Source organism: Papio anubis, chromosome 4, assembly GCF_008728515.1.
Source record: "Papio anubis isolate 15944 chromosome 4, Panubis1.0, whole genome shotgun sequence".
Taxonomy (NCBI): domain Eukaryota; kingdom Metazoa; phylum Chordata; class Mammalia; order Primates; family Cercopithecidae; genus Papio; species Papio anubis.
In genome coordinates this window covers 36,364,293-36,388,738 of record NC_044979.1, presented here as the reverse complement: position 1 = coordinate 36,388,738, position 24,446 = coordinate 36,364,293, and the positions used below count along the sequence as shown (strand labels likewise).

General features: G+C 37.7%; 1 protein-coding gene across 16 annotated transcripts in view; it reads right to left on the bottom strand.

The window, feature by feature from the left end:
* Positions 1-5,695: 5,695 nt before the first annotated feature.
* The window catches only part of CADPS2 (calcium dependent secretion activator 2), a 439,469-nt gene continuing 420,718 nt past the window's right edge, over positions 5,696-24,446 (bottom strand). For 11 of the 16 annotated variants that reach the window (XM_031665933.1, XM_031665918.1, XM_031665926.1 and 8 more), the window contains 2 exons: positions 11,738-11,842; positions 5,696-6,690 (listed from right to left, as the gene is read on the bottom strand). In XM_031665933.1, the coding sequence (XP_031521793.1) occupies positions 6,517-6,690; positions 11,738-11,842 (279 nt within the window). In that variant the 3' untranslated portion in view covers positions 5,696-6,516. The remainder of the gene's footprint in view (positions 6,691-11,737; positions 11,843-24,446) is intronic. The other 5 variants (XM_031665921.1, XM_031665930.1, XM_031665923.1 and 2 more) reach the window with 2 other exon arrangements.

Below are 24,446 nucleotides of genomic sequence, written 5' to 3'. Positions count from 1 at the left end.
CCTTTGTTTTGTTTTTCTGTAAAATGGGATTAAATAAAAGCCCCCTTCATTTAGAGGAGACATGGACATAGAAAAGAAATTTTAAAATAAATCTGCTTTACATATGAAAAGCTATCACATTTTTAAAAAGTTAGCTATAAATTTTTCCAAAATATTATTCAGACAATTGGACTTAAAAACAGTTCCTCTGCTCAGTGATAGATTTCAGGATAATCACATGGAAATGTTAAAATATACACAGGAATCATATTTGCTATGTATTTTTCACAACCTCAAGCACTTTCCTTCTCCTTAGACGTCTGCTCTCCCACATTCAGTACTGTGTTCCTGGGGAACACTTTCTTCTATAGATTCAGAAGTTAACCTTGACAAAAGCTTTTCAAAAAAATCTCAGTTTGAGTAAAGCAAATTTCATTTCTTAAGAAGTAGTTATGCATTTGTGGAATTAATCAACTTTCCATAGACTATTGTAATTTTATGAAAGAACACACCTAGTAATCACATGAAGTAACAAAAGAAATGAGTATGAGTAAATGACAATGAATAAGCTCCTTGAATAGAGCAACTTTGAAGCTGTTTTTAAAAAATTATTACCCGGTCGTCCAGCAGGCAAGACCTACCAAAAGCCCTACTGTCCCACAATCTGCCCACTCAGTCTTTCCATGTTTCACTTTCCACTTTTTGGGATTCAGTCCTGTTAGGTTCTGATGTTTTACCATGCAACTTTCTTTACTGTAACATTTTCTACCTCCTTACCAAAATCTCCTTCTGAAGTTACAATTGGTTTTGCTTCCTTGGCATATTAAGGAAATGCCATATAGAAGAAACTTTAGCATTTCTTCAGCATTTAATCAAGTCTCCTTTTTTTCAGTCTCACCCAAAAGAGATGAAGAGATGTTATTTGTAGGGAGAGAAGAGAGATGTAGTGCTAAAGAGGAAATCATTGATTTAGAGTAGAGAAGAATTTGACTCACTACTTTAAATTTTTGCACAGGGAAATATTGATGTCATGTATGTGTAGGGGCTCTATAAATAACCCTAGGCCAGGGTTATGGGAAGAGTAACTGCCTTGTCTGATGGTTCTTGAAACCAACTCTTCACTTCCTCTTGATATGAGAATCATTGATCTTAGGGAGAGTCAACGGAGACAGAGATTGGGGACAAGTCTAGAATACATTTATTAAAAAATGAGCACACAAATACAACTATCCTCACTGCAAAATTGCAAAGCAGAGGGAAATAAAAGTCGTCATCATATTGAGTCACTGGGTCTAGGACTCAGAAGCTGCCGCTGGCTACTTTAAAGAAATGACTGGGGTGGAGACCACCAGTCCGGATAAAAAAGCGGCTCCAGTCCCAGCTTCATGCCGGGCACCGTCTCTTCCCCTTTCCCGATGAGTATTCCGTTTCTACCTCCCCAAGGCCACAGCGTGCTGGACCCCCGGACCGCCAGGACGCGCGTCTCCTGTGCCACCGATGTACTGGGTTGTGACCCTGGAGCGCACCCTTGCCCCACCCTGTGCCGCTGCGTTGCTCAAGTGTTCCTGGGAGCCTAGAAGTACTGCAGTCCAGCAACTCCGGGCAGGAGTCGGTGCTGGCAGTCGTCCTAAGCGCCTGCTCTCTCTCTCTCTCTCTCTCTCTCTCTCTCTCTCTCTCTCTCTCTCTCTCTCTCTCCCCCCCCCCCCCCCCCCCCCCATTGCTTGGTTGCCGCAGCTGGGGCCACCTTGAAGCGTGTGGCCCCCCTCTGACTTTCTCTCTCGGTTCCACTCGCAGTTGGCAAGTGCATCCTTCTGTTGCATCCCTGAATTGGGACGCAGGACATCGTTCTAGGCTCCTATAAGCTTCGGAAAATATTAATGAACACCATTTGCACCTGAAATTCCCTTGAACTCAACCCGCTGACCACAACAGCCGAGGCCTGAGATTCCTCGCTTGTGGTCTGGCACCTCCTGGATCATCCCTGTCCCATTTCAGAGCCCCTGACCAACATAATCTGCAAGTGTACTCAATAACACATCTCTAGCTACCTCCCTTCCCAACCGCAGCTACAGGGGCTGCTGTTAGAGATGCGGGCCCTTTCTGAGACCAGAGTTAGCTTGCCCCTCCCCGTCTCCTCCTCTTCTCCCATCGGGCTGGCCATATATATAACCGGAGAACTGGACAATTCTAGCCAGTTCACAGACACGCCAGGGGCTAGACTGAAGATCCTCAGAGCTGCCTGTGATCCAAAAGGACCCTGTGCCAACCCCAGAGAGAATGGCCGGTGAGACTGGTGGTGCATGTTGGCAGAGGCTAGCCTCCCACGATTTCTTTCGAATCCATTCGTATATTAAGAAACGGTTAATAATGGCCACCACTTATGACGTCTCTAATCTTTCCAGCAACCTTCCTTATGAAGTGCCCATTTTACAGAGAGGTTAAGTAACTTGTCCAAGTCCACAGGGCTCAGACTTGGGGAAGAGATGTGGTTACTAGTAACCAAACTCAGACTTTTCTGACTCCAAACTCGGGGCTCTGCGGTTGTCCAAGCTGCTGTCAGGTACACTCAAATCTGGGTAGTAAAATCGGAGGTCTTCTTCACTTGGGAAACAGATTGAATTCTTCCCTCACCTCCTCATCTCTCGGTGGCACATGGTCGCACTCCAGTGACTACTCCCTGAAAGCAAATGAGCGGTTGACCCTCTAATGACATCTGGAGTCCAGGTTCAGAGTTTTGCTCCCGCCTCTACTCCCTTAATATTTTACTCAATGTCACAGAGGAGAACAGCTTAAGGCAGCCCTGCGCCTCATCTTCAATCCGAAGCTGGGGTATCCCAGAGAAAGGCTCGCCCTGAGCTCCTGCTGGGGCACCTGCCCAGCCACGCGCCTCGAGGGCGTCGCTGCTCTCAACCCCTCTCCACGACTGCCCGGCGGCCCAGGCCTATGGACGCGACTCCATCTGTAGCAAAGTTCGGGGGCCAAATGGGTCTGGGGTCTTTCTCGAAGGTTACTACGAGCAGGACTTGAAGGGAGAAGGAGGCGAATTAGCGACTTCGTTTCCCTGCATAGTACTGGGATAGGGTAGCGGTGATGGTCTTGGGGGAACTCTGTGTAAAGACTGGATGACCACGGGCCTCCCGGAAACCCCACACGCCAGGCCTCCAACTTCTGCACAAATGTGGGGTGGATGGCGGAGGGCTGTGGCGGGGTCTTGGAGCTGCTGAGAGCCGAGAGGCGCAGATCGCAAGCTGGCAGGCTGGGCTGCTATCCCGGCGCACAGATGCCCCGCCGCCAGTCGAGCGTGAACATCTCTCCGGAACATCGATCTGTCACCTCCCTTTAAGGACCCGGACCGGGAAATTTTCATTTTCTGTTTTGGAAATAAGAAATAAAAGCGACCAAGCTCTTGCTCTAATCTCCCCCCGCGGGCCCTTCCACGCGGGCTGGTGGGGATCAGAAGGTCGGGTCCGAGCTCGGGGGCGCGGGGTTCCTGTGAACTCCCGGCGCACTCGGTCCAGTCCCCAGGCCCTCTCGGGAGGCAGACCGCGGCAGCGCAAAGGGGCTTCGAGGATCTCTGAGCAACGACGGCTGAGTGACCTCTTTCCCTCTCAAGCACACCTTCAAGGAGCCGGTGGACCCTCTCACCGCCGGTAGCTGCGGGCGGAGGGCGGCGCCAGGCCAGCCTGGACTGTGACCCTGGGTGGCGGGGTGGCAGCACATAGACGCTTTGTACCGGCGTTTATTGCAAAAGAAGCGGGAACTCCCTTTTCCTGAGAGAGGGACAATGAGCAAGGAGTAAAGGGAATTCAAGTGGAAAAATCAGTGAACACAAGAACGACCCACTGCTGGAGACAAGAGGTTTACATTAAGCTCTGTATGGTTCTTTCCCTTTCCGGGAATAGGCATTATTATTTTTTTTTTCTTCAAGTGTTTGAAGAAATTTTCCTTCTAGACGTATTATTTAACAAACCGATTCTGGTTGGATGTTAGACGGTATTAGTTATGATCTCCTGCAACACTAAGCAAACTGTCCAAAGAATGTACCTGTTTGCCCTTCACCCAAATCATTTAGACGGTATAGCTATTTCTTTTTAGTTAAAATTAAGTTTCACTTAGAAAATTCTGCAAGAGTTGTTAGACTCTTGGCTAAATTCATTTTCTTAAAAAAATAATACTTTAAAAAGAGTAATACCACATAAGACGTGGCATCCTTTAATAGACAGATGCTTGGGTGTTCATCCTAATAGTTATACCCGTCAATGAACAATTATTAAGTCATTTCAAGCACTTTGCAATTAGTTCAAACAATTTGCAGTTAGCTTGGGGGGAAAACTTAAAAATCACTTTTCATTCTTTTTCAGTTACTTTATGATTTTTTTTCATACATCATTTTATGGATCAAAGGTTGGTCTCCAATTTTCTCGTAAGTATGTAAGTAGCTCCACTATCTGCCTCTGACTGCTATTGCCTTTGCTTTGGAAGCCACTGTGGGTGAAGAGTAGGCAAGGAGCTTTTAGAAATCTCCTGGGTGTAGAAGGGAAGTAGCAGAGAACATAAAAATCTGGACAGAACCTCAAAGGGGCTGACCAGCCAAGGGGGCCAGTGGGCAGGTTAAACATGCCAGGTCAGCAGCAAGAACCTCCAGGCCCCAAATACTTTCCCCTGCACCATCTGCTTTTCTTATTTCTGAATTCTGTCAGCTATCATTTCTTAGAGTAAATACACTTTTCTTTAACAAAGGCAGAATTTTAATACATTTGAGGTCATCACTTAGTCACACTTCAGGACAAAATGGATCCATTATTTGGAGATGATATGTATCAAGGAAATGGACATTTTATTGAAAGGAAAAGAAAGGTGGGTAATTACCAAGTACACAGCAATCTGTGGTGGAACAGCAAGCTTGGGGATGGTGCCATTGGAAAGTTTGGGATAGCATGACTGAACATTTGAGGGTTTGGAGAAAAGACTATTTGGTGTGTGGATAAAGAAGAAAAGAAGGGAGAACATTCCCAAACTTCGTTTCAAAAGCAGTGAGTTGGTAGAGTTAGTATCTAATCCTGGAAAAAGGAAGAAATTTCCTCCTTTTTTGTTTGTTATCTTACACCTAGGGCCCAGCAAATGAGCCAAAACAATGCTAAATAGTTAACTGTAGATTAGATTTTTAAGGCTAGTCTAGATACCTAATGACCACTTATTACACCATGAGAGAACGAAACTGGAGGTCCAAATTTTTTCATTTCTAAAGTTTCAGAACAAACATTTTCATAAATTCAGGGATACCTCCACTTATTTTGCACTAACTGACCTCATTTAAAAATTACTTATTAATAAATGCAGTAGCACAATCTGACAATATACTTTAGGAAATATTACTAAAATAATTCATAGAGAACTTACCCAACATAATACAATTATCTCTCAAACCCTAGCAAGAAAATATTTTGAGAGAACCACTACTAATGTGAACTACTAGTTAACATTAGTAATATTACTATTAGTTAACACTGATTACTAATATTAGTGAGTATGAAATATATACTTCCTCTGCTGTGGAAATATGCTGTCGTAGTAATTCTTTTAACAATGTGTGTGCCTATTAGGTCCAAAGAACAGTCAGTGTTACTATCTTTTACTCATTTGATTAAAAACAAAATATTACAAAACAAAACAAACAAACAAAAAACCCAAGAAACAAAAACACAGAGTCAGATAGTTGGGATGTTTGAAACACTGCAAACCTCTTTTACTGCATTTGCCCTATACAAGTCTAATAAATACAGAAGTAGTTATGAGCAAATAGATTTTTATTGCCTGCAAGCTGTTATACTGGAGTAGGAGAATATAATATCTTGACGGAAGCACACTTGCTACCCCACACCTGGGGCTTGCTTATAGTTGAAAGAAGAAATGTTGAGAATGGAACAAAGACACAAACCCCTTGGATAATCTAGTCTATATTTGGGTTTGGCAATCCTTTCATCCCAGGAATATACCTGTAGACCAATTCAAAGTACTAAGAACCAAGATTAAAGATTTTATACACATCACAATAATAGCAAATTAAGTACAAAACAAACCTGGCACATAAATTATAATTTGTAAGGTACACACCATTTTAACAAGGATACGATAGTGTTGGCGCAGTGATCGGACGTGACTTCTCACAATGCTGCATTATGAGAAATATGTATCTTGCTTTACACAGAAAACATTTTGATGTGATTACAGACAAATGCTCAAATCTTCTTTAAAAAGAAAAAAATCATGTTCCAATCACAAGCAGAGCCAAGGTTCATTTTTAGGTCAAACTACACAAAAAAGGATACTCTTCTCCAAAAAAACAAAACAAAAAAACCCAAAATCTTGGCATTTCCCCTTTTACTCTACATTCAGGTTTACTTTTTAAGGAAATACAAGCATTTTTATTTGGCCAAAACAAACAATGAATGTAATTACAAGGACAAGGTTAAAACAAAACAAACAAACAAAAAATGTCGATCAAGGTCTTCCTTCCTTCTGCAAAGTTGTCTGATATCAGCCTTCTTCTTCTTCGTCACTGTCTTTCATAGTAATGCCCTGAAGTCCTCCTCCTTCTGAAACAGAGGCTGTGGCCTCCTCTACTGTTAAACGTCTGTGCACAGTATCATAAGTCTTACTGTTCAGTGTTCCTTCCAACACACCCTGCAATCGAAAGTCCCTGTAGGTTTTCTGTAGAAAGAAGAGAAAATTTGCTTAGGTAACTTAGATTATATGCATGTACATAGATATATACTCAGTTGGCATTTCAAAAATGATCTTGGGGAAATCCACTGATAGGTTCATGTGGCTGTCCACGCCAATCATCTTCTTGGTGTATTTCTGGGGAGTAAATGCAATGACAGACTTTGGCTATTGCTTCAAACTACAATTACTACATCAAAATGTTGTGACTATGTTGTGACTATCAGATGACAAATTTACTTTCCCCTCAGAACATTACTAATTGCACACAACTTACCTTTTGAATAACCTGTAGCAAAAATAAAATACGTACCTATGTAAGTTTTTAATAAGAAATTATTAGTTTTTTTTTAATTGAGGGGGCTTTCCTTTAATACTGAAAAATACATTATATTTTATAAAATGCATTAATTTTGGGGGGCAGTCATGTGGAGGAAGAAGATTAATCCTACTATCAGTAAAAGAAGTTCACATTTTTAGCATTTCAGTGAATTATAAAAATTTACATGTACTACTAGGTAAAAATTTGTGTATATCTAAATGTCTAGATGAATTTTGCCCTTTTCTTTTGAAATTCCCTTGGGATGTGAAGTGCCGAATTCTGGCATAAAGCTTCCATAGATGGGATAGCAAAACAAGTATTTACATTTTTTCTTAAAACATTAAAATTTGGTGTATTATATCAAAAATAGAATACCATGTTATTGTTTCTACAATGATTTTCAAGACAACAAAAGCCAACAACATTTTTCTGTGGCACTTAAAATATTAATCTATGTTTCCCTTATGTTTACACTGATTGATTGACTGATTGAGACAGGCCTCACTCTGTTACCCAGGCTGGAGTACAGTGGTGTGATCATTGCTTACTGCAGCCTCGACCTCCCAGGCTGAAGCAATCCTGCCACCTTAGCCTCGCTAACTTTAAAAATTTTTTGTAGATACAAGGTCTTGCCATGTAGCATAGGCTGGTCTTGAACCCCTGGCATCAAATGATCCTCATTTCAGCCTCCCAAAGTGCCGGGACTACAGGCCTGAGCCACTGTGCCTGACCATGTTCACTTTTTTCTTTTTTTGAGATGGAGTCTCACTGTGTCATCCAGGCTGGAGTGCAGTGGCGCAATCTTGGCTCACGGCAGCCTTTGCCTCCCCAGTTCAAGTGATTCTCCCACCTCAGCCTCCCGAGTAGCTGGATTACAGGCACATGCCACCATGCCCAGCTAATTTTTGTATTTTGGGGGTTTCACCGTGTCTGCCAGACTGATCTCAAACTCCTGAACTCAGGTGATCCGCCCACCCCAGCCTCCCAAAGTGCTGGCATTACGGGTGTGAGCCACAGCACCCAGCCATGTTCACTTTTTAAAGTGTGATCTTCTTCAAATATAATTTTCTGCAGCTGAACATGATTGGTATTTTATTATTATTGATTTTTAAAGTAGGAGAAAAAGTTCAGAGTTAGTTAAATGGGGAAACAACAAATGAAGATATTTCATTTTGTGGGATATGATTTTGTCATAATAAGCTCATTCTAAGTCATAAGTTATTGTGACTAAGGTAGTACTCTCTTACACCAAAACTCATGGTAATTTGCATCAGAACCAGTGAGATAACTCTAAAAGGTATGTTTTGTCTAGATAATCTGGCAACTGATAAACATGGCATTATTACCACAGAGATTTGTGTTTATTCCTATAACTCTCTTGTAATTAGATTAAACATGTCAAACATAAAATAATCATCTACAGATGATGCATCTAATGTAAAGCATTATTGTTCCACTGACAATTATATACTGAGTTTGTGAGTTCAACTTTCTTATTTTATTGGAATGACTTTCCTTTGACTTAATTACCAGTAAGTAGGCCAGAGCAGATCTGAATTGTGGATCTGAAGTCCTGAAGGCTTTCTAATTTATATATAATTAAGACCGCTTTCTTATTCAATTAGAAAGCAATAACCAGTTGGGTGAGGTACTAGGCAGACAGCCTTGCAATCTCTTTCTCTATCTTTAGAATTCATAAAATGTTATTGACACTTGGACGTTACCTGTGGCTTCCACAAAGGTTTGTTTGGCCCTTGCTTAAGACAAGTGCCTGCCACAGGGTTCTGTTCACTTTTTCCCTCCTAGCAAAAGAAGCAGGCAATTTATGTTAACTGCATTTAATGTCATGTGGCCACTATGGAGAACACAAATACAACAACCATTTTGATTATTTGAGGGTTTTACTTTCCTACCCCAAATAAATCATTCTGAGGTAAAAACTTTGCAAATAATTTCAGTCTTTAATTTTTTTGTGTAACCTTTTCTGGGATTTGTTTTTTTCTTAGTGTGCAAATGAATGAACCAATTGGTGTAAAAGTGTCTTTGTTTAGGGTAAAGTTGGCTCTTATACAAATTTTGATGGCATCTAGGTCTCCATGGGCATAGAAGAATGGGAATCCCTATGAGTAGTAAGGACAAGACTGCTAAAGTCAAGTAGTTTGGGTCCTGGGTAGAATACACCATTCTGCTGTACCATGCAGGCCAAGTCTAAGTGACCTGGATGGAAGGAAATTCTGGTTATGGGCCTTTGCAATTCTCAATGTGTGTTATTCAATAGCTTCTTAAATTCATTGGGAAATAATCATTATAAGCAAAACCATGTAAGTTCTAAAGAATAATGAATCTATGTATGAAATCGGCTAAAGTCTGTTTATATTCAAAGTAGAAAAAACAATTAGAACATTAAATTATTAATTCAGTTTGATTTTTATTGTGAAAATAATCATTTCTAATTATTAAATAGAGTCCTCCCTATGACTTGATTAAATGCATCAGCCCAAGAACACATTGGCTAAGCCTGGAGACTTGCCTGTGAAAACTAAAACATGGACAATCAAACATATTCATGAAAATTAATTTCATATTTATTGGTCAATTATTGATCATTAGGAAGAATATATTAAAAGAAGATATACTGACTTACAGTACAATGGAAATGTCACTATATAATTCATAAAATTATTGTTCTTTTATGCTAAAATATTCACTGGTGAGAATACTTCAGATCTACTCTTAGCAAATTTCAAGTATACATTAATAAGTCACACTGTATATCTTGAGTATATAAAAATTTTTACTTTCAAATTATACCTCAATAAAATGAAAAAATTTCACTCTTGCTTAATCTTTAACTATAAAGATGTGTGGAAATGAGGAATAATTTTGAAAGAAACAAATCGTGGGCTAATATGGAGATTTTTATTCTCAAAACAAAGAACTTAATAATCTATCAGCTAACACCAGGGGGCTGAATATGTAACCTCTGAAATCCTGAACACAGTAGGCATTAGCTTGAAAATATGGTTTATCATAAGGATAAACAGCTAATCGTAATATTAATCACTGTATAAAGTGCAACTGTTATGTATGTGTGTATATATATGTGTGTGTGTGTGTGTGTATATATATATATATATATATGCGGCAAATACATTACCCTGATTCTCTTTTTTGAAAAACAAACTTCCTTTGAAAGCACTTCAAGTCACATTTATAGAAACAAGAAACAATGGAGAACTAAGCCAATTATGAACCTATCATACTGTCCTTTCAGTTTCTTTGTAAAATAAAGAACACCATATATGAAGTGTTCTGGATCAAAAGTACTTTCTCCATTGACATGTAATGTGTAGCTATAGTATTAACATTTTGTGACTGGCTATAATTTTACTTGTTATTTATGAGTAATCATAATGCTATTATTGTGACATTTTAGGTCTGGTTCTACTTTCCAGTAGATTTGCCAATTTCTGACTTTGGAACAGAACTTTCCTATTTGTGGGCCTAGCAAGGATTAACAAGCAGGCATAAAAGAATTTGTATTCTAATTAGACTGTAGGAACCAAGGGAATAAAGAAAATATTTTAATGTGGCTAGAAATATCTTTTAATGATGTAACACGGTGGGTCTTTGCAAACTGTAGCATGTTTTCATGTATTAGAACCATCTGGAGGACTTGTTAATCTATAGATTACTGGGTTCCACCCTCGGAGTTTCTGATTCAGTAGGTCTGGGGTGGGGCCCAAGAATTTGTGGTTCTAACAAGTTCTCAGGTGATGATGATAATAGTAGGTGAGGAATGACACTTCGCAAACTACTGTGTATACTCATATATACACACACATACACATAAATGCATATATACACATTATGTGTGTGGGCACATACACACATATATACTACTAATAAATGGTACTATAATGAAAGTAAAAGTCTTTTGTTTAAATAAATAGGTGATTCTCAGTAGCTTAATGTTTTCTGCCGTAAGGTGAAATTTCTGTCCCAGTTTTAAGAAAAGGTTAAACTTGGGTAAATTTTGTGCTTCCATTAGAATTTACAAAGTGTGAAAAATTATGCATAATATATTACAGATTTTATTCACTAAACGTGACATGTAATTTATTAGCTTTTCTCTTGAAGAATTAAAGTCAAAACGGCCTTGCCGAACTTACGTGACGTCTATGTCAGTAGTTTTGGGTGGTCTCCAACACTCAAATGATTACCTTTTACATATAAGAAGGGGCATGCTTCCCAAAGAGTTTGGGCAATGACAATGTATTACTTTTGTACCAGCATATAATAAAATAACTGAGACTCTCCTTATTCTTCTGGCAAAATATAGTTCAAAAGCCCTCACAATGATATATGATCCTAATAAATATGAAGTAATTGTATTATGATAAAACATTTATATGCTTAAGAAAATTAATGTAAAATTATTGTGAACCTACTTCCTTCAGGTAACTGTGCTGGGGCTTTATGTATTTAATCTCAAACTGTGATTATTTGCGAGCAAATTTTTTTTATTAGTACAAAAAGATAAATTTATATTCATTTGTTAATCTAACTAAAAATGGAAGTAAACAGCAGCACATCATTGCTAATAAGTGATACTTTTTAGTTACATCAAATACAGTTTTCTTGTATGTCAGTATCTTGTCATTATTCCTTATAGCTTGGTGGGCAATTCATATCTAAACACATTTTGTTTACCTTCACAATCTTGATGAGCGTCTTCAGCTGGTAAATATGGAGCTGGAGGTCTAATCTATCAGTCAACCACACACAAATGACTTTCATGGAACTGCTGTACCATTGCTGGAATGGAGAATTGGGGCACAGGGGAGGAGAACAAAAAAGAAAACAACCTCTGCAGTATTCATTTAACAGATTCGGTAATGAGGGGGTAATAAAACACTCTGAAATGACCACAGATCAGCACTTGAAGTCAATAATGCTATAATTTCCTATTAACAGAATTGTATGCTTTGCTAGAAAATCTGTTAAGTTGACCTAGGCTGTTCTTTAAATGAATTAACATTACAGTCTTTCAGCTGTAACATATTCACGGAAACAGTGTTTTTGCACTTTGCAGCCTAGTGGCCTGCTTTGTAATTTGTAGGTAACAAAGGGTCCTAAATACATGTTTTAGGACTGAATGGACAGCCAAACAGCAGGAAAAAAGAGGTAAATTATTTTCAAAGGAAAATTTTCTATTGGTCTGCATGTTAAATAAAAATCAAAAAGAAGATGTGTTATGCTATAAGTCATGTAGCCAATACCTAAAAATTACATTTTAAAGGAGCGATGGTAAAAAAAATCCAAAAAACAAAAAACAAAACCCTACAACTTATTAAACAGTAATCCTCAATCACACCTTTATCAATTAAATATTTACCAAGCTCTTTAAAACCATCTAAAATAAAGATTCATTGAGATCTTAGGAAGAAACATTATAAAGATTGAATTCTTATAAGAATCACAAAATAGGTGTCAGTTGACCAAATTATGAATGAAAAGGATGTGTTTCATTTTGTAGTTTTGGAGGTTCCATAATTTTTCTGTTTATTACAACTCTCTTAAGAGAAAAACTGAAATTCTTCTTTAATGCAGTTTTCTGCTCCTATATGTCTGTCAGTCTAGTAAAAGAAAATGTTGTTCCTATTTTCAAATAAGACAATCTGCCATTACAAATGACATTTTTAAGGGATACAGTGATTCAGAGCTAGGTTTAGATAACACTCTAAGAATAATGCTACTCATTCAGATAAAAGTGAGAAATATCAATGTCCACTCAGCATTTAGGAAATGACAAAAGAGTTTTTTAAAGACAAGAGATTTTGTGCCTTGTTTGTATATACAAACAAAGTGACAGTCCAGATCACGTATGTGTGTGCATACGTTCTTAAGAATTTAAACACAGAAAAAAAAATTAGAAAAATAATTTTTTCTACATAATAAAACCGTAAACTCAACTTCTAAAATAAATTTTCACTGATCCAAGTCTGAAATTCATCTGGATTTATATTTATAAATTGTATTGGATACAATTTAGTTTAACAAGAAATGGTATTTTAAGTATAAATTAGAAACGAATTTTACATTTTTACCATGCTTATTTCTATTAATTTGTTAGTATAATGAACAAATATGCATCAAATGAGGTAATCTAATTTAAATGGATAACTGATATACTAAATAATAGCAATCAAATGGATAAATAAAAGCTTCAAGCTTTAAAAATGTGAGATGGATCATGATTTTTAAAAAATATGTTATTCCTGTACCTAATTTTGCTCCTTCCTAATAAGCACTTTCTTAATATTCAGGACATGTAAAAATTTCAGCAATAAGTTTTATAAAACAAGACAGTCATACTCCAAAATTCCTAAAAAAGTAAACTTCTAGTAAATTCAGTACTTTAACTGGCACATTAAGTCTCAAAATCTTTTATAGATACTTTAATTTCCGACATTAAATTCTATGCTACTTATTTCAAATTATTTACAGCTTCAACTTCTTGATTTCTATTTTAATACAGGCGGACACTCACAAGTATTGGTGATATTGAATAGGAGTACAGTTAATTGAGGCCCTTCCACCACACCACACTCTAGATAATTTGAAAGTGAAAATATTGTCCTAATGGATGTGACTCTTAAAAATTACAGTCATTTTGCACAGGATAGTAAATTTTTCTTTCTTGTTGAAGGAGAGAAAGTATATATACTTTATGAAGTCTATCATAACATACTAGTTACTCTGTTAGACTGCGCAGTTACTGTAACTTGGTAAGTTATATAAATTTGAGGGAAATGAACAAACTTTCTTAAAATTACTCTATATGCATCTTTATGTTCTTGAAAATCCTTACATAATTTAAAATTAACTTCATTTTTCCACCATATATAATGGCACTTATAATTAAGTGATAATTGAAAAGACATACAATGTAACACAGAAATCATTTATATATAACTTATTTAATACAATGCCAAAATGATAATTTTAAAGAAAAAGAATTTGGGAATAAAATGATCTAAAATTAACTGCAAAAACAGAAAAAGAGAACTATTATTAAGTAAAATGTTTAAGCTACTTTATCATCATCTTACTTTGAAGGTCAATAAATTGTTCTATCAGCAAAAGCCTCTAAGAAAAACTTATTCTATCAAATAAGAATGTATATTTTTGGCTCCTAAGTCAAAGCATTTTCAAGAGGCATTTCAGCTAAATTAAGCAACTGATTAAGGAAAAACAGCAACTTAGCTCAGAATATTTGCTGCCACTAAGAATAGGCTAACAACAACAAAAATCCCACTATGACTGCTTTCTTGTATACACTAAAACGCAGACACACACACACACGCGCACACACACACACACGCACACACCTTAAACAATGAAAGCCACCAAAGAGAAACCTTTAGCACCTTCTTATTTCTAGTGCTGGAATTAATATGTCCTTCTTTTGACTACTGAATAGGGTAGGTACCATTTTCTCACACTGAGAAAAAAGTCAAAGGTAGGTTCTCTTCATTCCCCAACCCCCTCCACCAAACCAAACCAAACAAGAAATTGGAAAAGGGTGAATGTGCAGTAAAGTCTCCATGTTAGAAAGCGCCTTTTCACTTTGGAAAAGTTAATTTTATAAAACAACTTGGTTGACCATTCACTTTTCCCTGTAGGGGATGAAAAGGAAGGGGTGCCGCAGCTTGCACAGAAGGTATGGGAATGGCATTACTGCTTTATTCTTTGCCTTGGTCTACACAGGAATAAAGTAGTAAGTGTATATTTTACAAATTTTTTCTACATCAATCCATGACAGCAGCCTACCGCTTTAGCAAAAATATGTTTTTTTCTTCTTTTTGTGGTTCATTCAACTCCTGTAAGGGCATGCGTTACTCACTTCATTTTCTTGAGATATCTCTTTTAAAGCAAAAATAGAAGAAAAGGAAAGGCTAGGGTTGACTCTGTGAGACCCCTGTATTTATTCACACTTATTGTGCATGACTGTAGACTGGTAAATCATATTAGCAGCCCATCTCCCCATCAAGCTGCTACTTGCTTTCCAGCCCTGGGAAGGTTCAACAAATCAACAGGAGCACGGAAAACAGAACATCAGTCTAATCTAGTGTTTAAGGTGAAGTTTTCAAACCCAATCTAAGAAGATCTTTAGAGCAAGCAACAAGCTGAAGGGCTCAGAAGGTGGTATTGACAATGAAAGAGTGTTGAAATATTGAGAAGCGCAGCACTTGTGCATTTTTAATAACAAGAGGGTCAACAAGGACACAGCTCCCTCAGTGCCAGGAGTTGCCACTGACTATGGAAATTGCCACACCAGGGCTATAAACGCTTGCAGTTCATCAGCTTTCTTAAACAGTTCATCAGCTTTCTTAAACACCCTGAACCCCCTCAGTGGACCTTTAGTCTTGAATTAACAAACCAAAGCAATGAAAGAGGGTGCAGTCTGAATGGCTGGCATTGATCCCCAACTGTGTCAGCACTGCTACAGGCCCTGAAAAACTCTTTCCATTGTCAATAGAAATTGACAAACCTCATCTCCTAAATAGTGCAGCTGAGCCAGGCGGGATCCACGCAGCTGTAAAGGGCTCTGCTCTTGGGGCCGGGGAGCACTAACAATAGAACAAGCATGAGCTCTTTGTCAGTCCCAGACTCGGCAATTTTCTAACAAGGATTAAAGTTGTTTCTCCGCAGAGCTGGTGAAAAGAGATTTAGCAACATACCGTGCTTTCTTCATGCAAGTTAAAGAGAAGTAGTTAAGGAATTTCATTATTCTGTTGACTATTGGAAATACAAAACAAATATATTAAATATGCACTCTCCCTTTTGCCTAATTTATAGCATTTTGAGGACGATTCAATTAAATATAACACGTATTGCCTGGAAACAAGCACTTCACCTTTATTTTGGAAGTTTTATTTTCAAAAAGTCCAGCTGCTTGCCACCTGGAATGAGGTCTCAATACATACTAATGCACAATGCCTTTAGACCCTCCAAGGCTGATATTCCTAAATCTGAATCACAAGACCACATAGGGTTTCTATATCATGGCTGCTTCAAGCAAATGATTTTTGTCAGAATGCAGCTTCTGATGATGATGGCAAGGTAAAAATAGCTGCTTCACTAGGGTACAAATCTGTGATATATTTTCTACTTAAGTGTTTAGCTTTTTATTGATTATGAATTGGTACAACTAGCTGATGCATTTTTATTCCTCTCCAGCTATGCTTGTCTCAATAAGTGACAAAGAAAAGAAAAGAAAAAGAATCAAAGAACCAACACTTTTTAGTGAATTAAGACATGAAATGGCCATGTTTCCATATTATGTATTTCGTCATTTATTTCAAAAGAATCTGTATGTTTAGCAAGAGTTGAGCCGTTGTGTTAAAATGAAATAACGCCTAGAAAATCTCACCTTAGGAAATACGTACCTTTTAAATATAAAGTTAAATTAAATGAAAGAACAAACAGTACTTTTTAAATAATGAAGGCTTGGATAAATTTGATAAATATAAACCATCCTGTAAGATCATTTAGTACTTTTAAAGAGCAACAAAATATTTAGAAACCTTAATGCACTACAATTCACCAGTATATTAAAAAGTAAATATGAATGTTTCATTATACATTGAGTGTTCATTTTGTCAACAGTACATCTATTCAATGTAACTAAATGTGTGGCTCTGTTTCACTCATTTCTCATGTCTAAGCACTAAAATGCAAATGTTATATTAATGGTAAATTTAATATAATAATATCAAGGTTCTTCCACCCTGTTAAATGCATCCCACTGAAACTATCATACCTGGTTCCATAAAACCAGGCACAAGCATTTTGCAAGTTTTGAGTGTGAATACTTTCCTGGCTTGGAATAGGAATAAGGGCTATATTTAAGGAAAAGTGAAACCAGCCTATTAGGGTTAAAAATACAGGAAGTGTTTAACCCAACCTATGCCAGTCACATTCCCAGCTCGATCCAGAGGCACTCATGGTGGGGAAAGAGAAGAGACTTGCATCTGGACACGGCAGCTGTGGGCTGGTTGTCAACACACCAGAGAAGATCACAAATGCAGATCCCGTGAGGGTAGGCAGTGCTAGCCCCTTTTACGCTACTATTTGCTTGATTGAGCCTGTTACACACCTTCTCTATGCCTCAGCTTTCTCATCTGTAATATGTGGGGTAGATTATATGAATCTATCTTTAAAATACTAAGATTTGAATGCTCTATAGAAATACTGAGTTTAAATTTGACTTAGAGGAAAAGGCATGATGAGCTTGTGATTCTTGTAAAAATGAATGGAAGAGAAAAACCCAGTTGTCATTCTGTTTTTACAGAATGACAGAATTCTTCCAGAATAAAGAAAAATCATCTAGAGTTCCAGAACTTTCTATTGTCTGTTTTTTTTTTTTTTTTTTTTTGAGATGGAGTCTCGCTCTGTCGCCCAGGCTGGAGTGCAGTGGCACGATCTCAGCTCACTGCAAGCTCCGCCTCCTGGGTTTACGCCATTCTCCTGCCTCAGCCTCCCCAGTAGCTGGGACTACAGGCGCCCGCCACCTCGCCCGGCTAGTTTTTTTTGTAATTTTTAGTAGAGACGGGGTTTCACCGTGTTAGCCAGGATGATCTCGATCTTCTGACCTCGTGATCCGCCTGTCTCGGCCTCCCAAAGTGCTGGGATTACAGGCTTGAGCCACTGCGCCTGGCCCTGTTATGTTTTTAACTTATTCATCTGGCCTCTTAATGTATAGACATAAAAATGAAACAATAAAGTATACTGAGGAATGAGATTTATAAAGGACTGTGAATTACAGATACTGTTTTTATTAGTATTATTTTTATGAATTCTAATTATAAAGGCATCTGATATTTATTTTATCCTTCATAGGAAGTGCAAGTGATTCAGTTAAAATTTCATTTAGGCCAGTGCAGTGGCTCACGCCTGTAATCCCAGCACTTTGGGAGGCAGAGGTGGGTGGATCACTTGAGGCCAGGAGTTGGAGACCAGCCTGGCCAACATGGCGAAACCTTGTCTCTACTGAAAATATAAAAAATTAGCTGGGTACGGTGGCGTGTGCCTGTAATCACAGCTACTTGGGAAGCTGAGGCAGGAGAATCACTTGAACCTGGGAGGTGGAGGTTGCAGTGAGCTGAGATCGCGCCACTGCACTCTAGCCTGGTTGACACAGCGAGACTCTGTCTCAAAAAACAAAACAAAACAAAACAAACAACAAAAAAAGAATTCATTTAATTATTATGATAACATTGATGAAGTGGGTGTAATTATTCCCATTTTACGTATCTGGAAACCGAGTTTACACAGACACAAAACTGAGTTTAGATTAAGCAATTTACTTATTCAAGTTTATACAGCAAGTATGACTTAAGTGGTAAAGATTTATATCTTATATTTATACTCCAGAGTCTGTGCTCATAACTCCTGTGTTATTACACTTCTCTTTAGAAGGACATCTGGATTTCTGTTTTGTCAATAACACCTTTGATTCTTAAGAGCAGTTCGGTGCTTCTAGCAGAAAACTAGGAAGAGTGTCATTAGCATTCATGGTCCTTACTGACAGTCACTGTAACATAGGATTGTGCACAAATAGAGAAGGTACCTATTAATTATTTTCAAAAAAACCATTTAATTTGTTTTGCAGGTTGAAGCAATCCACATTTCTAAAGATTAAACAATTCTGTAAATCCAATAATGTAATATACAATGTAAATAAATTCTTTGAAGAATCACACTCCTTATTAGGATAACCAGTCAAATGGCTATTATGCTATACATCTCATATACTCTCTTAAGATGCATTTTAAAGTGCTATACACCATAATGATTAAAAATACTGGAAAATATTTGTTCTACTGTAGCAAAACAATGCAATGTGGAAAGAAGATCCTTGGTTCATCCATAGTAGAACTCTATATATGGGACTTTCTTCATCATCTTTTTTTTTTTTTCAATCAGAACAGAGAAGCATGCAATTCATGCTGCTTTTTTCCATGTTGAATAAAGTCATATTCAGGGCAATTTTCATTTTTTAACTCCATCAGGAAGTTTGTAAATTAAGAATATCATGTCTATTAAGGAATGAAAAATGTAAAAAGTGCTAACATGGAGAAGGTTGGTATAAAATAGGTGCCTAATAAATGCTTGTTGAATGCTGAAAAAACTTCCCTATCTTTGGAGTTCCATACTTCATCTTTTAAAAAATACATGAATATAATAACAGAGATATTTACAGACAAATTAGATCCTCTTCAGTTATATAACAGAATAAGTTCAAAAACAGGACAAGTTCCATAAATTGGGAACTGCAAAAGCTCTTTTCAGTTCACTACTACTTCCAAAATTCCCTTCATTCCGAGATGTCCTCAAAGTAATAAACTATCTCTTTCTTCAAACTACATGAAAAGTATTTTAAAAATACTGTTCTTTATTATCAAATAAGCAAGTGCCTCTGCAAGTTTATTCTGTGGCTCCTTTCCTAGTACTAAAAAGACTAGTAATTATAAAGGGAAAATTTCAGACAATCAGTTGTTCTCCCCTCCCTTTCTTAGTGTCCTTGATGGGATGCATACTGGTTTGGCTAATCTTTTGAGTGAAGTGACTAGTTAATGGTTTGGCTCATTGATAAATCCGGTTATAATGGTGTGTGTACTAATTTGGGGTGTAAACATCATCTTTATGAACGATTCCTTTAGGCAGTATGACATTTTCAGCTGGTTGACTTATTTTGAACATAGTATATAAAATTTTGGTAAATATTGCATTTTAAATCCATAATATAGGATTTACATAAAAGTATATTGGGCTCTTGGAACTGCTATTAAATGGTACAACTTAGTCTTGAGATAAAACTCACACCTGAGAATCAGCTGTTAGCAGGTCTTTCTGCTTCAGTTTCCTTATAAAAATGGGACACATTCCAAAATCTTCTTTTAAGAGTTTCCTAAGGACAGGAGTAGACAGCTACCTTTCTGTCTCTGAGTCCCGGTGCAGTCCCATGGGAACCTTTTTCAGCAAACTGACCCACCTGCAGCTCTGCCACATGCTAGGCTTCTCTATATCCTCGGTCTCTGGGCATGCCCATTCCTCTGTCGGGACTTTATTCCCAACTACATCTCCCTGTCCAGATTCATGTCAGCCTTTAAGACTCAGCTCAACCATTCATTATCTCTGCTTTTTAGCCAATACTATCTCTTACTAGGTACAATTATGGGCTCACCTATTTTCTGCTCCTAGAACTCTACACAGGTGTCTGTAAAAATATTGCACAATGTAGTTTATGTCTCCCTCAATCAGCTATGAGTATACACAAGGCTTTAACTGAATCTTACTTGTATTGCTATCTCCAGCCCTTAGTAGAATGTCTGGCACAGAGCATGCATTCAATTTTCATGAAAAGACTGCATGCATTTAAGTATTTATAAATATAAAATTATATATATATTATATCTATAATAGTAGACAGGCAGCTTTTCAATAGACAAAGGACAGATGAATACTAGAGCCAGATTCACTGTTGACTTGAATCACATATTTCCTTAATAGAAAAATAATTAAATACATGCTAAAGCTGTATAAATCATTGAAAAGTAAACAGTTGCATTTGGCCAAAAAAATTTAAAACAGGACTCAAATGGGGCTTAAAATGTGACAGTCTAATTTAATTCTAGGTGATGAATGAAATAAAAGAGAAAGCACTATAAACTGATAAACTTTCAAATCTATGTACATATATGAGAATACACACACACACACACACACACACACACACTCACTCACTCACAAAGCTATGCTAACACTATGAGTTCAGATGTTGATGTACTCAGTCCTCCAGAGGTTATCCCCCAAGCAGGGAGCTGCCTGTCTAGCATATGCTCAGGTCTAAAGGTACTCATTCTGAGGCCGTGGGGTATATTGGGAGGCATGGGTGGCTGTGCTGCCTGTGTATTTTCACCACTAAGTGACATGTCCTGGGTGCCTTCTACGCTTGTTGGCTTTGTGAGCTGTTTTTAAAGAAAGGCAGAAAAATATTGTTGCTGTGGAAATAGTGACTTCTGTCTGCAGGGATATAAGAGCTTGTTTGGGAGCTGATATAAGCCTGGCTTTTGAACTAAGAACCCAGGAAGAATAGAGAGCAAGGGTGTGCTCTTATCTCACAGTCACGTCATTTGATGCAGGTGCTAGAACTGGATACAAACTTTGTGTTGGCTCTAAACCTTTAGCAAGTTCACAATCATCCACTTGAAGCAGAGGGAGAAATAAACAACTTAATAGATTAATTATTAGTATCTATTTTGAAACAGAATTGACTTTCAGTTCACCAGAGTACTTTCATTTAAAAAAAAAATCTGTGGATAGCTATTCTTCAGATAAAAAATAAAACATTTTATGTGGAAATAAAAATTTTTCAAAAATACCCATTTGGTAAGCTCCCTTGTGGCAAGGACTTGGTCTATCTTGTTTAATACTGTATTTCCAGCCTCTAGCAAAGTGTGTGGTCTAAAAAGTGCTTGATAAATATAAGTTAAATGATTAAATAATTAATAAGAGGGGTTTCAACTTTCTATTCTCACTAGATTCCTACTGAGTCATTGTGACATAGATAGCCATCTCTATGGGCAAAGCCAAGGCCTGAAGTTTTAATCTCAACATTCCCCACCATTTTTTTACACATAGTAATTGAATGATGAGTTTGTTTTCTAGATCTTATAATGTAAAACATCAATGAAATGGATATTCTACATTAATCAACATGTACTTTTACTGCCTCAAAAATAAATATTCTACATCCATAAACTTATACATTTATTGCCTATCTTTTTTTGAGACGTAGTCTCCCTCTGTCACCCAGGCTGGAGAGCAGAGACACGATCTCAGCTCACTGCAACCTCCACCTCCCAGGATCAAGTGATTTTCCTGCCTCAGCCTCCCAGGTAGCTGGGATACAGGCATGTGCCACCACACCCGGCTGATTTTTGTATTTTTAAGAGAGATGGAGTTTCACCATGTTGGCCAGGCTGGTCTTGAACTCCTGACCTCAGATTATTGCCTGTCTTTAAGATATGTAGCCAGTGAGAGAAAAAGTCAACAAAAACAAATACAGGGAATATATGGAACTACAGAGGTCAGTAGAGCAAAAGTATGGGAAAGTTATATATTGGAATGAATAAATAGAAGGCTTGAAAGAATCTTGTTCAGCCACATTCAAATACTGCATCCTATCCTTGACTCTAAACCCTAAGCATGACAGGGAACACTTTGAGAAGTTTCAAAGGACAGCCACAAAGATGATTAAAGGGCTAGAAAAAAAAGGCCTACGGAGTGAAGTTAAACAAACAGGGATTATTCATCCTAGAGTAGACAAGTATGACAGGTACCTTAATAACAGTCTTCATATTTAGGAAGGATTATTCCTTAGAGGATGCTGGCTACCTGCCTTTTGTTCTCCAATGAGAGAAAAGAGAGAAATGGGTTTAAAAATCAGCATGAAGAATGTAGGTGAGGTAGGGGTGAGAACTATTTTTTTCCCCCAGTGAAATATTTTATCTGTAATAAGAGAGCAAAATTTAGATGATGTGTTATCTAGGGCTGCACTAAGATCAGGAAATTCAGGTTAGGTGTTTATACAAAAGTTTAAAATTATTTTATATATAGTTTCCTGCAAATGCATTCAATAATCACATGTAATGATGGTTCTGTTGCTTCCTTACACAGATTTTTTTTTTCTTTACTTGGATTTAGTCAACATTGGTGACCTGGCTGCCACTGCTGTGCCCACTTGTGAATGGTCTGACCTTGCAGAAGGTGTGATTCACAGAGGGGAATACAACAAGCCAGCATAGAAAATGGCTTTAAAGCCACCATGCCATTTGTTTAAGAAGTTAGGATGGAAGGGGTGGAGGGTAGTAGCTATCTGTTCTACGAAAACATTGCAGTGGTCAACTGATAGAAATGCTGGTCTCAGGGGAAGCCTAGGCATTTCCATGAACAAGGCACTAGAGACCAGTTGAAGTGCAAGCATGCAAAGTCACAGGCTCTACATAGAGAGGTCAGAATTTCTAGACCATCTTAAAGATGAAAGATACATGAAAGCAAGGCTAAAAAACTTTCAAAATGCTCAACATGTTCCTTATAATCAATTCAACAGTCTTTTATAAAATCAGTAGAGGGAATATTCTAATTTCTTCAGTGACTTAAGCCTTTGTTACTGACTCAGGTGGATGAACGCAAACATACATTTACGCAATTGGTGTTTAGAACAATTTCTCCATGAAAATGAAAGTTGTGTCACCTTCCATTCATCAAACACAATTTTACCATGGTTAAGAGAGCTTAGGTGATCCACATTTTTCTTTTTCCTATTCAAGCAAAATCCTCTGGTCAGTCTGCATGTGGAATTTCTTTTTTTTAATTCTAGGCACAATTAAAGGTGAGTTAAGGCTCTGGTGGAAATCTAAAGAGCATCAGCAAATCTGAGCACTGCTCAGCTTTTGAATTGCTTTTCTACTTCTCAGTTCTTTTAAATGGTTTTCTATGGCAGGAACATTTTTCTTAATTAGTCACAGCTAATTAGTGTTCTGGCATAGACAAGTAATCAGAAATGTCAGAGCTGCAAGGCTACATCTCCCTAATCCTTTGATAATAATTTAGCCTCCTGGGAGGGCCCCAAGCTGCGGTAAGTAGTGACTGACAATAAGGCAAAATTAGGTGGGCAGCAGACCATTAGGATAGAAAAATAAAAAGCACTACCAAATCCTGCTGAGCACCATCAGGCAACTAACTGCACTGCCAGATGAGGTGCCTGTTTAAGCCTGTGTTGTTAATTAGCTGATTCTACCAGACCTGCCACATATGTCCAGGTGCCTCATGCAAAGATGTGTATTTCTGGGAATGTGCCAAATGACAATTGTGTTCCATGATCACATTTCAAGAATCTAAGCAAGAAGCCCACATATTTCTTGAACATTCTTTTGAATTATCAAAGAAATAAGATCAACAAGCTATAATACACTTTCTGATTGAGTTTCTTTTAGGCAATTGGGCATGCTTATCTCAAGGTTCTCAGGTTTTAATTCACCAACAGCTCTGATTCAAATGAGGGCCTTTGGCCTCTCTGAACCACGTCTGGACTTGCCAAAGCTATTTTGGCATACACCATACATCAAAAGTTGATCCTTTTATAAATTCTTACACTTACAAATAATAACTTAACATTACAATGAGGATTATTAACTCAAATGAACCAGACAACTGTAATTCGAGAGCAGAGGTTTTAAAGAGAAACAAACTTTAAGGAAAAAAAAAAGCTGAGGAGCAGCTCTGTATGGCATCTACTGAGGCAGAGAAGACAATACAGAAACAGGCTTGGCTATGACTATCTTAAAAC